This window comes from Heterodontus francisci, chromosome 9 (genome assembly GCF_036365525.1).
Source record: "Heterodontus francisci isolate sHetFra1 chromosome 9, sHetFra1.hap1, whole genome shotgun sequence".
Taxonomy (NCBI): Eukaryota; Metazoa; Chordata; class Chondrichthyes; order Heterodontiformes; family Heterodontidae; genus Heterodontus; species Heterodontus francisci.
This window is the reverse complement of record NC_090379.1, coordinates 9,960,826-9,975,317: the sequence shown is the minus strand read 5'-3', so window position 1 is coordinate 9,975,317 and position 14,492 is coordinate 9,960,826. Positions and strand designations below refer to the sequence as shown.

At 43.6% G+C, this 14,492-nt stretch overlaps 1 protein-coding gene across 8 annotated transcripts in view; it reads right to left on the bottom strand.

Moving 5' to 3' along the window:
• dicer1 (dicer 1, ribonuclease type III) overlaps positions 1 to 14,492 on the bottom strand; it is a 214,083-nt gene that overhangs the window by 94,701 nt on the left and 104,890 nt on the right. For all 8 annotated transcript variants that reach the window (XR_010975645.1, XM_068038526.1, XM_068038531.1 and 5 more), the window contains 7 exons: positions 13,581 to 13,656; positions 13,350 to 13,489; positions 11,338 to 11,517; positions 7,515 to 7,728; positions 6,700 to 6,853; positions 3,133 to 3,315; positions 630 to 735 (listed from right to left, as the gene is read on the bottom strand). Coding sequence is in view for 7 of the 8 variants with exons in the window: in XM_068038526.1 (XP_067894627.1) it covers positions 630 to 735; positions 3,133 to 3,315; positions 6,700 to 6,853; positions 7,515 to 7,728; positions 11,338 to 11,517; positions 13,350 to 13,489; positions 13,581 to 13,656 (1,053 nt within the window). In the remaining variant the exon portion in view is untranslated. The remainder of the gene's footprint in view (positions 1 to 629; positions 736 to 3,132; positions 3,316 to 6,699; positions 6,854 to 7,514; positions 7,729 to 11,337; positions 11,518 to 13,349; positions 13,490 to 13,580; positions 13,657 to 14,492) is intronic.

The following is a 14,492-nucleotide window of genomic DNA, read 5'->3' as shown; positions in this document are numbered from 1 at the left end:
ATCATATCTGTGCCACCCAGATTACACATCACCACTAACCTGCTCTCTTCCTATAGCCTAGTATCATCTTTTGCAATGGTTTCGGTCACAGCTTCCCAATGTGATAAAGCATTCCAGAATATATCAGGTTAGGTAACATGTTTGGAAGAAACAATCCTGTTCCAATATTCTAGGATTTTGTTTGAATGGTTTAGCATTGAAGACTGATTCACAAGTGGGTTCTTTCAGGCCTCTCGCAATCCATATTATTCCACAACACAGCCATCAGGTTAGACAGCAGAGGAGTCCTATTTACAGATTTTCACAATGCCATTGGTACAGGTACTCAGTTTACCAACCAGTTGATGTTTTGGTGTTATCTGGGTGGTTAGGCCCATTGACACGGTGTGTGCGCGTACATAGATTTTCATAGGTCATTGCCATGTACCACCCCCCACCAATGAATCAGCTAGTCAACACCAGTAAAATCATCCATCCAGATCAACGCTGAAAGCCTGAGTGTCAGGCTAAGAAAGCCCATTAAGATATCCCACAAATGTACATTTACAGCACCCTCACCCAATTCAGTGACAGAATCCAACCTGATACGCAGCCATGTCATTAAACAACAGTTCCAGTGTCCTATGTACCTGTTTGTTTTGCAGACTCTCCCATTTGGCCTTGCGCTTCTCTGCACTACTTAAAGGAAGTGCCTTTCCTTTTTGATTCAAGTGTCGAGGGGTTAAAAGATTCAGTCTGAGAAAAGGAATAGAGATAGTCCCATTATAAAGCAACAGATCAGGAGTTCTGCAGTTTCATTTTATTTTAGCAGGCTCAATTTATAAATGTAATTTATATAAATTGAATTTTTTCTCTATCTTCATAAACTATGACCGTTTTGTCCAATGACTTTCACCAAGAGCCAGATTCACAGACCATCCTGTTAGATAACATGCTTAGCCTTTTGCATAGCAACTGAATAGGAAACAATTTTGTTGGCTGCCGGACAGACTAAGTGCGTGTGTGTCTGTTGTATATATATCCTGCCTGTCAGTGAGATACAATAAGTATCACAACTGAGGATGGGCAAACAACTGCAGAGTAGTTACAGACAACCTCGTGAATGGAGATCCATTCTGTCTCATGGACGGGCGTGACATTCAATCTCAACCACACAGTTAAAATAAAAAATGCCGAGATGTCCTTTTATTTTAAAATTTGTGTCTCCCAACAGGGTGGATAGATAGCCCACTCCCAAATCTTAACTTATTCCATCTGAATAAGCTGTTGGGAGATACAGAAAACTGGCGTGGACAGCTCTTGCAAATCTTCCCTCAGCAGCATGGCAGACTATTGGAGTTTAATGCAAAACAAATCCTTGCAGAGTTATTGATCTTGGCCACGCCATTAGACGGAGACACAAAGAAGAACTAACTGTTAGCTTTATAATTTCAGTAGTTCATTGTCTACTACAATCTGTGGATCCGTGGCCCCCATTGTACATGTCAACACTCATGCATTGTCTAGCAGAAGGTACTTGATAGCAACTGGAAGTGGGAACGCTGGATGATTTTGCTCCTGGATCTGGGCACCGAAACTAATGGCAGCACCCAACTACCCACTAGATTAGCTAGCTCAGCACTGCCTGTGGGCTCAATTTGAGGCATTCCTGGTCTGTGTGAGATGCTCACTCACTGTGCTAGAGGAGGAGCCCCTTTCTAAAGGTCATGTTAGACAGAGGGCACCTAAAGAATATATTTCAACTGCTTGAACATTTTCTTGTATTCAGTGATCAGGAATGCACTGCTTGAAAGAATGGTGAAAGCAGATTCAATAGTAACTTTCAGAAGAAAATTGGATAAATACTTGGAAAGGAGAAGTTTGCAACGCTTTGAGGAAAGAGCAGGGGAGTGGGACTAACTGGATAGCTCAGCACTTTCAAAGAGCTGGCACAGGCTCGATGGGCTGCATGGCCTCCTAGTGCTGTAATATTCTTTGAAGTGGCTCAGCTCAGAAGGATTTTTTTCTCCTCCTCACTCCCAGCAGAGTAGGGTATTTATGTTTAGAAAACCATAGATGTTCAAATCAATTTGATTGTTGCCAGATACACTTTACGACGCAAATACCTGTGCTATGCTTATGCAATAAGTGGCTAGAATTTTGAACGCACTGCCTGAATAACAGCCTTCAAAAGGGAACTGGATAAACACTTGTCGAAAAAAAAGTGCAAAGATATGGGGAAAGCGGGGGAGCAGAATTAACTGAATTGCTCTTTGAAAGAGCTGATGCAAACTTGATGGGCTGAATGGCCTCCTTTTGTGCTGTACTATTGTATGATTCTAAGTCAGCTGGGGACCATGTCTTGGGAGTTTGGGTGGTGGTGATTGCTGGGGAGGCGGTGGCATCGTGGTAATGTCACTGTACTAGTAACCCAGCAACCCAGGCTACTGCACTGGGCACATGGGTTTGAATCCCACCATGGCAGGTGGTGAAATTTGAATTCAATTAATCTGGGAATTAAAATTTTTTTTTTTTAAAAAAGCTAGTCTAATGGTGACCATGAAACTATCATTGATTGTTTTAAAAACCCATCTGGTTCACTAATGTCCTTCAGGGAAGGAAACCTACATGTGACTCCAGACCCACAGTGGGTGACTCTTAAAATGCCCTCTGAAATGACCCAGTAAGCCACTCAGATCAAGGGCAAGGAGGGATGGGCAATAAATGTTGGCCTAGCCAGCATCGCTCACATCCCACAAACGAATGAAAAAAAATGACAGGAAGAATTGAAAAGAAAAAGGTCAGCTAAAAATCATGCTCCTGATCTCAGTCCAGTGCTCCATTTTGTGAAGCGTACAGGCAGATGTTGGAGACACACCACGGTTTAGGCTCATGCATGATGACTAACTGCTGGGGTGAGGGAGGTACCAAAGGGCTGCCAGTACCCATGGACCTGTCTCCTAGAACGAGTCTGCAGCTTCAGGACAAGATAGGAAGAGTTTAATTTAAAAAAAAACTGACAATACCATTTTGCCACCACTGGGTGGCTCCAAAGGGCTCTTCAGACATTTTACATAGCAGTATATTCACATAGCTGTCACTACACATTTTTTTTTAGAAAAAATGACAGGCGGCTCAGTTTGAAATTCTTACCTGGAAGATGTGTGGTCCACATCCAGCAAAGGCTGGTTCAAGTTGGTCAAATCAAGATTGTACTTGGTTTTGTAATACTCCGCAAACGTTTCATACTCGGGGGAAGGGAATTTACTGAGGGGCGTGAGATCGGTGTACACATCGGCCACATAGAAGCGATGAGGCTGGTCAAAGTTTCGATACCTGTGCATAAACAATTACAATTCAAATTCCACTGCCAAGTCTTCTGAACAGGGAGTTATCAGACAGATCCAAAACAGAGACAAGGCAGTTTTTTTTTAAATCTTAAATTTTCATGCACCAAAATAAAAGGATTTGATCAACAACAACTTGCATTAATACAGCGTCTTTAACATAGTAAAACATTCCAAGGAGCATCATGACAGCAAACAAAACTTGACAGCAAGCTACTTAAGGAGATATTAGGACAGGCGACCAAAAGTCTTGTCAAAGAGGGAGGTTTTAAGAAGCATCTTAAAGGATGAGAGAGGCAATCAGGCAGGGTGGGAATTCAAAGGTTTAGGGCCAGGGAAGCTGAAGGCAGAGCAACCCCTGGTGGAGCGATGAAAATAGCAAACAAATTCCAAAGTGTATAACAAAACTTCACAGTATTGAAGAGGAGGTAGCCAATGTGGCCAACAAACTGACATTGCAAGGTGATATACATGGTGCTGACCGACTGGTTTCTTGATATGTTAGCTCTTCATTCAAATTAGAAAGTTATCAACTTCTGAATGACTACTGAGGGAAACACTGAACCTCTGGTTATTAGATCCCCATCACCTCGCATCCTAGGCACAGGGAATGCAGTTGGCCATCCCAGGCATGTGCCAAACCTACTGGGTACTGCAGTCAGCAGATCTGCTAAAGTGTCCCAGAGTGATTTTTATCTTTCCTCTACAAAAGTGTGTGTGTGGGTAAGCTTGCATCTAACCAACTCTATGAGCATCAGGCAGAAGGCAAACTGGCTTCTCGAACAACAAATTGCCAGATGCAAAATAGATTTCTACTTTCATTTCTCTTCAACTGGATGGTACATGAGAATGCATTTGCAGGGACAGAGTTGGAATACTCAAAACCTCAAAAGACAACTTAGATCTGGGCTCACTTAACTGCAACCAATAACATTAAGTAAACCCAAATACTTCTATTGCAGTTAACAATGCTAGCTATCAGAATATTGTTCAGCTAACAGGAATACTTTAGTAAAACAGAAGCAAAATACTGCAGATGCAGGAAAATCTGAAATCAAAAAAACAAAAAAGTGCTGGAAATACTCAGCAGGTCAGGCAGCATCTGTGAAGAGAGTTAACATTTCAGGTCATAGATCTGAAATATTAACTCTGCTTCTCTCTCCCCACAGGAATACTTCAGTTTCTTAGAGATCATGGTGACTATTTGACAGCGAGGAAGAAATTTCATTGCACTAATCTCCAAGGTGGTGTTGGGCGTCTTGAAAAACATTAAGGTAGATAAGTCCCCAGGGCCTGATGGGATCTACACCAGAATACTGAGGGAGACAAGGGAGGAAATTGCTGGGGCCTTGACAGAAATCTTTGTACCTTCATTGGCTACAGGTGAGGTCCCAGAGGACTGGAGAATAGTCATGTGTTTAAGAGGGCGGCACAGTGGCGGTGGGGCAGCACAGTGGCGCAGTGGTTAGCACCGCAGCCTCACAGCTCCAGCGATCCGGGTTCAATTCCGGGTACTGCCTGTGTGGAGTTTGCAAGTTCTCCCTGTGTCTGCGTGGGTTTCCTCCGGGTGCTCCGGTTTCCTCCCACATGCCAAAGACTTGCAGGTTGAAAGGTAAATTGGCCATTAGAAATTGCCCCTAGTATAGGTAGGTGGTAGGGAAAATATAGGGACAGGTGGGGATGTGGTAGGAATATGGAATTAGTGTAGGATTAGTATAAATGGGTGGTTGATGGTCGGCACAGACTCGGTGGGCCGAAGGGCCTGTTTCAGTGCTGTATCTCTAAACTAAACAAAGGGTAGCAAGGATAATCCAGGAAATTACAGGCCGGTGAGCCTTATGTCAGTGGTAGGGAAATTATTAGAGAGGATTCTTCGGGACAGGATTTACTCCCATTTGGAAACAAATGGACTTATTAGCAAGAGGCAGCATGGTTTTGTGAAGGGGAGGTCGTGTCTCATTAACTTGATTGAGTTTTTAGAGGAAGTGACGAAGATGATTGATGAAGGAAGGGCAGTGGATGTTGTCTATATGGACTTCAGTAAAGCCTTTGACAAGGTCCCTCATGGCAGACTGGTACAAAAGGTGAAGTCACACGGGATCAGAGGTGAGCTGGCAAGATGGATACAGAACTGGCTCGGTCATAGAAGACAGAGGGTAGCAGTGGAAGGGTGCTTTTCTGAATGGAGGGCTGTGACTACTGGTGTTCCGCAGGGATCAGTGCTGGGACCTTTGCTGTTTGTCGTATATATAAATGATTTGGAGGAAAATGTGGCAGATGGAGTTTAATACGGACAAGTGTGAGGTAATGCATTTTGGAAGGTCTATACAGGTGGGAAGTATACAGTAAATGGCAGAACCCTTTGTATTGACAGGCAGAGAGATCTGGGCGTACAGGTCCACAGATCACTGAAAGTGGCAACGCAGGTGGATAAGGTAGTCAAGAAGGCATGCGGCATGCTTGTTTTCATCGGTCGGGGCATAGAGTATGAAAATTGGCAAGTCATGCTGCAGTTGTACAGAACCTTAGTTAGGCCACACTTGGAATATTGCGTACAATTCTGGTCACCACACTACCACTAGGATATGGAGGCTTTGGAGAGGGTACAGAAGAGGTTTACCAGGATGTTGCCTGGTCTGGAGGGTATTAGCCACGAGGAGGGGTTGAATAAACTCGGATTGTTTTCACTGGAACGACGGAGGTGGAGGGGCGACATGATAGAGGTTTACAAAGTTATGAGTGGCATGGACAGAGTGGATAGTCAGAAGCTTTTTCCCAGGGTGGAAGAGTCAGTTACTAGGGGACATATGTTTAAGGTGCGAGGGGCAAAGTTTAGAGGGGATGTGCGAGGCAAGTTCTTTACACAGGGTGGTGAGTGCCTGGAACTTGTTGCCGGGGGAGGTGGTGGAAGCAGGTACCATAGAGACGTTTAAGAGGCATCTTGACAAATACATGAATCGGATGGGAATGGAGGGATATGGACCCCGGAAGTACAGAAGGTTTTAGTTTAGACAGGCATCATGATCGGCACAGTCCTGGAGGGCCAAATGGCCTGTTCCTGTGCTGTACTGTTCTTTGAGGTTTAGATGATGTCAAAACAAGAGTATGAAATTTAAAATGAATTTACTGCCTTGTAATCACATTCATGTACCTTTTTTCTAAATGTGCTACAGTACTTATTTGGGGAGGCAGGGAATTTTGTTTTGCCAACAGTGGTATAAAGGCGAAATGAGCCAGGGAACGCCATGCAGCTGATGCACAGCAAGTGACACCCAGAGAGAAAGACAAGTGCCTAAAATTACCACCTTAAAAAAGAATGAAAATGCAGGAGAGTAAATACTGATTGATTAAAGCAAAAGAACAGATTTTCTACCTTGGAATGATAACTGCATCCTGGTAGTCTTCCAGATTAAATGTAAAGGGCTTCTCTTTTGTATACTGTGTATTGGGAATGCCTGTGTGTGCTTCCGACCTTTCTATATCTTCCATAAAGGTGAAGTCGATATCCAAGTGGCTGGAACCATCAACTACAAAAGGAAATATTTTACAAGCTAGTTCATTATTTAGCAATAATCAAGCCTGTTCCATCTAACTAATGTGATGAAAAACACACAAGGCAGTAGACTTAAAAAGAAAAGGATTTATCTTTAAATATCTAGAAGTGAAAGCCAAGTAGCACAGATAGTTATAAATTTTGGTGTTCACGTTTAGTGATCATCTAGTTAAAAATGACCTCATCTCACCCTTGTTGTCGATGTCCACACATTTAAAATGCATATTTTAAAGTGGTTTTTGCGGCATACAGCTGCCAGGGAAGTGGTCAATGGCACCCTGGCCTTGCCCAGCATCACATTTGGCTAATAATTTCACAAACACTGTTGTGCAACATCCTTCTTGAGTGACATTTAATTCTGCACTTCATCATCTCCATCACTATTCTCCGTGTACCCACCAGTACTTCACCAAAATGTTGCACAGCTCAAAATGTTTGGTCCAGGCATAAACAGAGTTCGAAAGAAAAATATCTATAGTTGCGCAATAAAGTGTTTCAGACATTGAATGAAAGTATCACAACCCAGCATTACACTTCCTATTTAAAAATGTTCCCACATAGCTACTGTGAAAGTTTTATACATGCACCAGCCAGACATTAAGCTTTACTGAAGTACCAGTGGCGATATTGCTTACCTTTATCGAGAGGTAGAACACAGTAGGCTGCATCAGCTTCTGTAGGCTTGAATTCTAGTGCAGGTTTCTCCAGACGAAGAATATGAGAGAAGATATACTGGTGTAGCCTAGTGATCAGCTCCAGCTGCTTTGTACTCAAGGTGAAGTCCAACTTACGCAGTTCAATAGATATGGTAACCTCACCAGAGCGAGTGTACACTGGAAAATGAGGAATCTGTCAGGGAAAAACACGACAAACAGGTTAAAATGGCTATAGCTTGTAGAATTAGTATGAATCACTTTTGCATATTTCATGGAGTTTATGCAACACATTCAAACTGCAGAATTATTTTTCCCTTCATAAATCTAATTGGAAAGACACTTTCCAAAGGCGCAGTACTACCCAACATGGAAATAAGCCATAGAAATATCACAAGGTGCAAAATTTGATTGCCAATCTGGGAGGGGCAGAGAGGGACAATGAGTGACAACACTTTACGTCTGCAAAACCACCTCAAAAACATCAACTTTCAAGTACATAGCATCTTTAACGTAGTGAAACATTCAATGGCACTTTACAGGAGTGCAACTTTACAACACTATGTGACACCAAGACACTCAATGATATATTAGGACAGTTGACCATAAGCTTCGACAAAGAGGCAATTTTTAAGGAGCGTCTTAAAGGAGGAGAAAGGCAGAGAGGTTTAGAGGGGGAATTCCAGACCTTAGGGTCTAGGCAACTGAAGGCACACAGGAAATAGGAGCAAGAGAAGACCATATAGCCCATCAAGTCTGCTCCGCCATTCAAAACGATTATGGCTGATCTTAGGATTCAACTCCACTATCTCGCCCGCTCGCCATACCCCTCGATTCCGAGACACCAAAATCTGTCTATCCCAGCCTTAAATGTATTCAACCATGGAGCATCCACAACTTTCTGGGAAAGAGAATTCCAAGGATTCACAACCCGCTGAGTGAAGTAATTTCTTCTCATCTCAGTCCTAAATGATCAGCCCCTTATCCTGAGACTGTGCCCCCGTGTCAGATTCCCCGACCAGCGGAAATAATCTCAGTGTCTAACCTATCCAGCCCCTTTAGAATCTTATATGTTTCAATGAGATCACCTCTCATTCTTCTGAACTCCAGAGAATACAGGCTCAATTTACTTAGTCTATCATAGAACAATCCCCTCATTAAGGGCATCTAAGTGGTCATTGGATAGACATATAGATGAAAATGGAATAGTGTAGGTCAGATGGTTTCACAGGTCGGCGCAACATCGAGGGCTGAAGGGCCTGCACTGCGCTGTAATGTTCTATCCCAGGGACCAATCTAATGAACCTTCGCTGCACTGCCTTCAATGCAAGGATATCCTTTCTTAAATGTGGAGACCAAAATTGCACACAGTATTCCAGATGTGGTCTCAACAAAACCCTGTACAACTGTAGCAATACTTTCTTATTCTTGTACTCCAATCCCTTTACAATAAAGGCCAACATGCCATTTGCCTTCCTAGTTACTTGTTGTACTGGCAACAAGCCAGCACAGTTGCTTATGTTAGAGCGATTAAAATCAGGGGTGCTCAAGAGACCAGAATTGAGGGAGCGCGATCGCAAAGGCTTGTAGGAGGCTACAGAGATGGGAAGGGGCAGGGCCACGGATGAATCTGAAATCAAGGATGGCAACTTTACAGTTGAGGCCGGATCAACAGCCAATTTAGGTCAGTGATCAGAGGTGATGGGTGAACAGGACTTGATGCACGTCATGATAGGGCAGCAGAGTTCTGGATGAGCTCAAGTTTATGGAGAGTGGAAGATGGGAGGTCGGCCAACAGTACACTGGAATAGTCATGTCTAGTTGTAGTAATGGCATGGAGGAGACTTTAGCAGATGAGCTGAGGCACTGGTGGGGTTGGGTGATGCTAGGAGATTTAAGTAGGCAGTCTTGGTGATGGAGCTGGTATGTGGTTAGTTCATCTCGGTGTCAAATACAACTTGAGGCCACAAACAGTGCGATTCAGCCTCAGACAGACGCCAAGGAGAGGGATGGAGTTGGTGACAAGGGAACAGAGTTTGTAGTGGCAGCCTCAAGCAATAGCTTCAATCTTCTCGATATTTTGTTGGAGGAAATTTCTGCTCATCCAGAACTGGATGTTGGACAATTTAGAGACAGTAGAGAGGGTTGAGAAAGGTGGGTGGGTGTCACTAGTGTACATATGGGAACTGCTGCTGTGATTTCAGATAATGTCACTGAGGAACAGCATGTAGATGAGAAATAGGAGGCGATTAAGGATAGATCCTTTTGGGACTCCAGACGTTTTGGTACAGGAGTGGGAAGAGGTGACAATGTAGGTGATTCTCTAGCCATGACTGGGTAAATAGGAATGGAACCATACGATAACAGTCTCACCCAGCTGGATGACAGAGGACAGGCATTGGATGACAATGGTGGGGTCAACCATGTCAAAGGCTGCAGTCAGATCAAGGATGATGGTGGACAGTTCACCTTTGTCACAGAGGATGTAATTTGTGACTGATCAGGTCCATTTCCGTGCTAGGTGGAAACTCAATTCGAGGGATTCAAACATAGAGTTCCAGGAAAGATGGGCATGGATTTGGGAAGCAGCAGAGCAGCAGCATATTCAAGGACTTTGGAGAGGAAAGGGAGGTAGGAGATGGGGGCAGTAGTTTGCAAGGGCAGAGGGATTAAGGGTAGTTTTTGAGGAGGAATGCTGTGTCTTCAGAAGGTTACCCTCCCATGGTAGGGATGGAATGCAAAACTGCAGACTATGGTGTTGAGAATTTGCAGCAACCACCCAATTTCTCACTTATATGGCCAATGCACGATGTTCCACTCAGATGCAGAGTTATAGAGCATAAGATCTATCACAAAATGCAGCAGTCCCCCAACACACCGCCTTCCCCTCCCACTATCCAAATCCATTCCTATCCAAAGCAGACACATTTTAAACCATCTAATACTAATTTTTTTTAATTTAATAAAAATACTTGCCAAAATATTAGCACTAAATCTTTCTCCGACATTGCACTTGCAATTAACTCCTCCTTCCAAAAAGAAATGTAATTAAACTTTTATAACACTTTTCTTACCTTGAAGCTACAGAATAACACGCTGAATTAGCATCAAGTAAATAATTACAGAACGGAATACAAATATACGATGTCAGTGCAGTACTAAGACAACAAATCAGCTTACCGCACTGCTAGACTCCCAATCTCACTAACACAGCTGTAACAAAGCACTAAGCAGAGGCTAGGTACCTCTTCCAGAGATGGCGTAGTGCTAATGTCACTGAACTACCCAGGCTAATGCCCTGGGGACATGGGTTCAAATCCACGAGAACTGGTGGAATTCAAATTCAATTAATTAATATAAATGCGGAATTGAAAGCTAGTCTCAGCAATGGTGCCATGAAACTATCGACCGTCTTAAAAAAAATCTGGTTCACTAATGTCCTTTAGAGAAGGAAATTTGCTGTCCTTACCTGGTCCAGCCTACATGATACTCCAGACCAATGGCAATGTGGTTGACCTTTAACTGCTCTCTGAAGACAAGCCACTCAGTTGTCAAGGGTAATTAGGAATGGGCAACAAATGCTGGCATTGCCAGCGACACCCGCATCCCATGAAACAATTAAAAAACGCACACAAAACAGATTTTCATACCAGACTCCTCTGTGTACCTCTATATTTGTGACTTAGAGGCGACAGTAGTTGTTTGACTTGAGCAGCTGATTGCCAATCCAGGGAGAAAGAGAAAAATTTCCCATCTGCCTATAACACAACCAAACAGCTAGACTATAAAAAGATGATTGAGGTACCCGAGGTATTGGTTTGGCAGTCAGAATCCCAAAACATCGGGTTGTATCTTCTGGTGGATACAGTTTTCTCCTTCTGAAGTTGAGCTCGTCAGGAAGAGGAGTGGTTAACACCATGCCGATCACGTACAGGTAACAAGGTTGGTTTGCTTTGGGATAACTGTTCCTCAGACATTCAGGAATCTAATTAAAAAGATGGGTGTGTGGGAGGTGGAGGTGGGGAGGGAGCAGTGGCGGAAGAAAACAGACCAAAAGACTTAGTTTTGCAATGTACCTGAAAGATCCAAAAGATACATAATTTATAGCAATGTCTTTGAGGCAGAAATCAAGACAATACTGACAGTTTGCAGACACTTAAAATCTCATCAAGTACAAGAAATTAATAGTGGGTATTTGGACACAGAATATTCTTTAACTGCAACTCACTTACACTAAGCTCTGGGGCATCACTATCAAGTGATAGTGAGGTGTCAGACATGGCTCAATGGTAACCCACTGCCTTAATCAACTTGAGTTAATACTGTTCCAGAGCCTTGATCACATAATCCAGGCTGACACTCCAATGCAGTACAGAGGGTTTGCTTCACTGTTGGAGATGCCATCTTTTAGATCAGGATATTAAACTGAGGCTCTCAGCTCTGTCTGTTCTTCAGGTGGGCATAAAATATTCGATGGCACTATTTCAAAGAAGAGCAGAAGAGTTCTCCCTGATATAAAATTGCTAGAAATACTCAGCAGGTCTGGCAGCATCTGTGGAGAGAGAAGCAGAGTTAACGTTTCATGTCAGTGACCTTTTATCAGAACGCTCTGATGAAAGGTCACTGACCTGAAACATTAACTCTGCTTCTCTCTCCACAGATGTTGCCAGACCTGAGTATTTCCAGCATTTCTTGTTTTTATTTCAGATTTCCTGCATCTACAGTATTTTGCTTTTATTTTAGTTCTCCCCGGTGCCTTGGCTAATATTTATCCCTCAAGCAATGTCGCTAAATAAACAGATTTTCTGGCCATTATATCATTATCGTTTGTGGAACTTTGCTCTGCACAAGTTGCCTGCCGTGTTTTATACGTTACAAAACTGACTACACTTGAAAAGTACTTCATTGGTTGTAAGGCACATTGGGACATCTGAGGGCATGAAAAGAGCTATAGAAGTGTAGGTATTTTGTTTTTCTTTCATTATGGTGCAGAACTGTAGCTGCAGCATTAAACTGACACCCATATTAGGTTGCAGATATAAAAATGAGGAGATTTAACTTTGATTTAGATACCCTGTTACTTAAGTAGTTGAAGCTAAAAGTCATAAAGAATGGCACCATGGAGTCATGTTTAGGATTATTTTACTTCTCAGCACCTTGGTGGTGTCCTGCATGTGCATTAATCCTTTAGCCTGGTTTCTGAGTAATGAAGAAATTTTATTTACTGCAGGATGCAAGGACCTGCATGCAGTGGCAGGTAGGGACATCAAACGTTAGGCCCTACTCATTATGATTTAACAAAATCATAGTGAAAACACTGACTATAATGCAGTTATCAGGGAAATAGTGAGTATGAGAAGTGGCCAGGTTCAACACCCAAAATATCCTGCCTCCTCTCACTAATTCTCATGGCGGCATTAAGCCAGAGTGATGCAATACCCAACAAAAGGAAAGACAAAGATTAGAAAGAGCAGTCAATCTGGGCTACTTGAGCACCTACTAGTAGCTGGTTCCAAAATGGCTGTGGTGGTGGTCCAGTGCAGGTCATTCTTCAGTGCCAGTAGCTACAGCTGGCAGGGGAAAATAACTGAAGGGATAAAGTTTGCACTCAACCCACTGACTGAGTCAAAGCATTTAACACCAACCAAATTGCGCCCCATTACATCAGAGAATTAATCACCCACCTCATATCTTCCAGTGACCAGCTGAAGAGCAGCAGAGTCCTGGGACAGGGTAACCTGCTCAAATTCTTGTGCAAAGAGTTAGGCTTTCACATGCACAATCAAGGTGTAGAGAAGCAGACTGGACTATACTTACTGCTTTAGGGTAGCACTGTCTCCGTTTTGTGGAACCTGGTCTCCCAGGAATACTGGTTTCTTCCTCGTCATGCAAATCGAGCTCTTCTTCATATTTCACAGTTTCTTTCCCAACCGGCATTAAGTGATCATCCAGTTCACCTGCATCAAAACAAAAAAAGAGAACTGTACTGCTTGCACCACATGTTCTAGGAAACCAAAGACTAAAGAGCATGCATTTGTTCATCCTTACCTATTTTGTGCAATCTTTCACAACAAAGGAGTGCTGCCGCTTTCTCAGCCAATCTTGTACATGGCATTGGAGGACCCTAGATACAAAAGAAAAACGCCCTCAATAGATTTGTGGCTACTTGAGCTGCAAGATCTAGAAGATTACATTGGGGAAAATTTTACGCTCTCCCCCGCGTTGGGTTTGGAGGCAGGGAGAGCATATAAATAGGACGGGATGGTGGCGGAGGCGGAGTGGGGTGGTGGAGGAAGAAACCCAACCGCCTTCCCGCCTCCACCTAAATTAAGTCCTGCGAATGGCCTTCCCATGTCGCCACCAATTGAGGTCCTTAAGTGGGCAACTAATACTCAATTAAGGGCCGCATCCCGCCGCTTCAATAGCGAACCCATGCGACTGAATGCCAGTATCAGGAAGGCGGGGTGGTTTGCCGCTGAGAGCCAACCCTCACCAGCAACCACCACCCCCCCACCCCCCCCCCCGGGCCCTTGCTGCCGACCTCCCTACACACCCCTCCTCCGCGACCTCCACCCCGCGAAATCCCTCCCTCTGAGACTTAGCTGTGGCCCGGTTCCAGGGCCTCGGGTGAGTAGAGTTTCAGCAGGCTCCACTCCAGAGGCTTGAACACATAACCTAGGCAGACATAACAGAGGGAACTTTTGGAGGCGCCATCCTTTGGAAGAAATGTTAAACCGAGGATGGTATATCTTCTCAGGTGGACATAACATATTTGAAGAGGAGCAGAGTTGTTCTCCTAGATGTTTTGAACATTTTTTACCTCTCAACCAATATTACTATTAAATGACGATTTAACTCATTGCTGTTTCTAGGACCTTATGTGCAAGTTAGCTGCCGTGCTTCCTACATTGCAACAGGGACTGCCCTGCAAAAGTACCTCATCGACTGTAAACAGCTTAG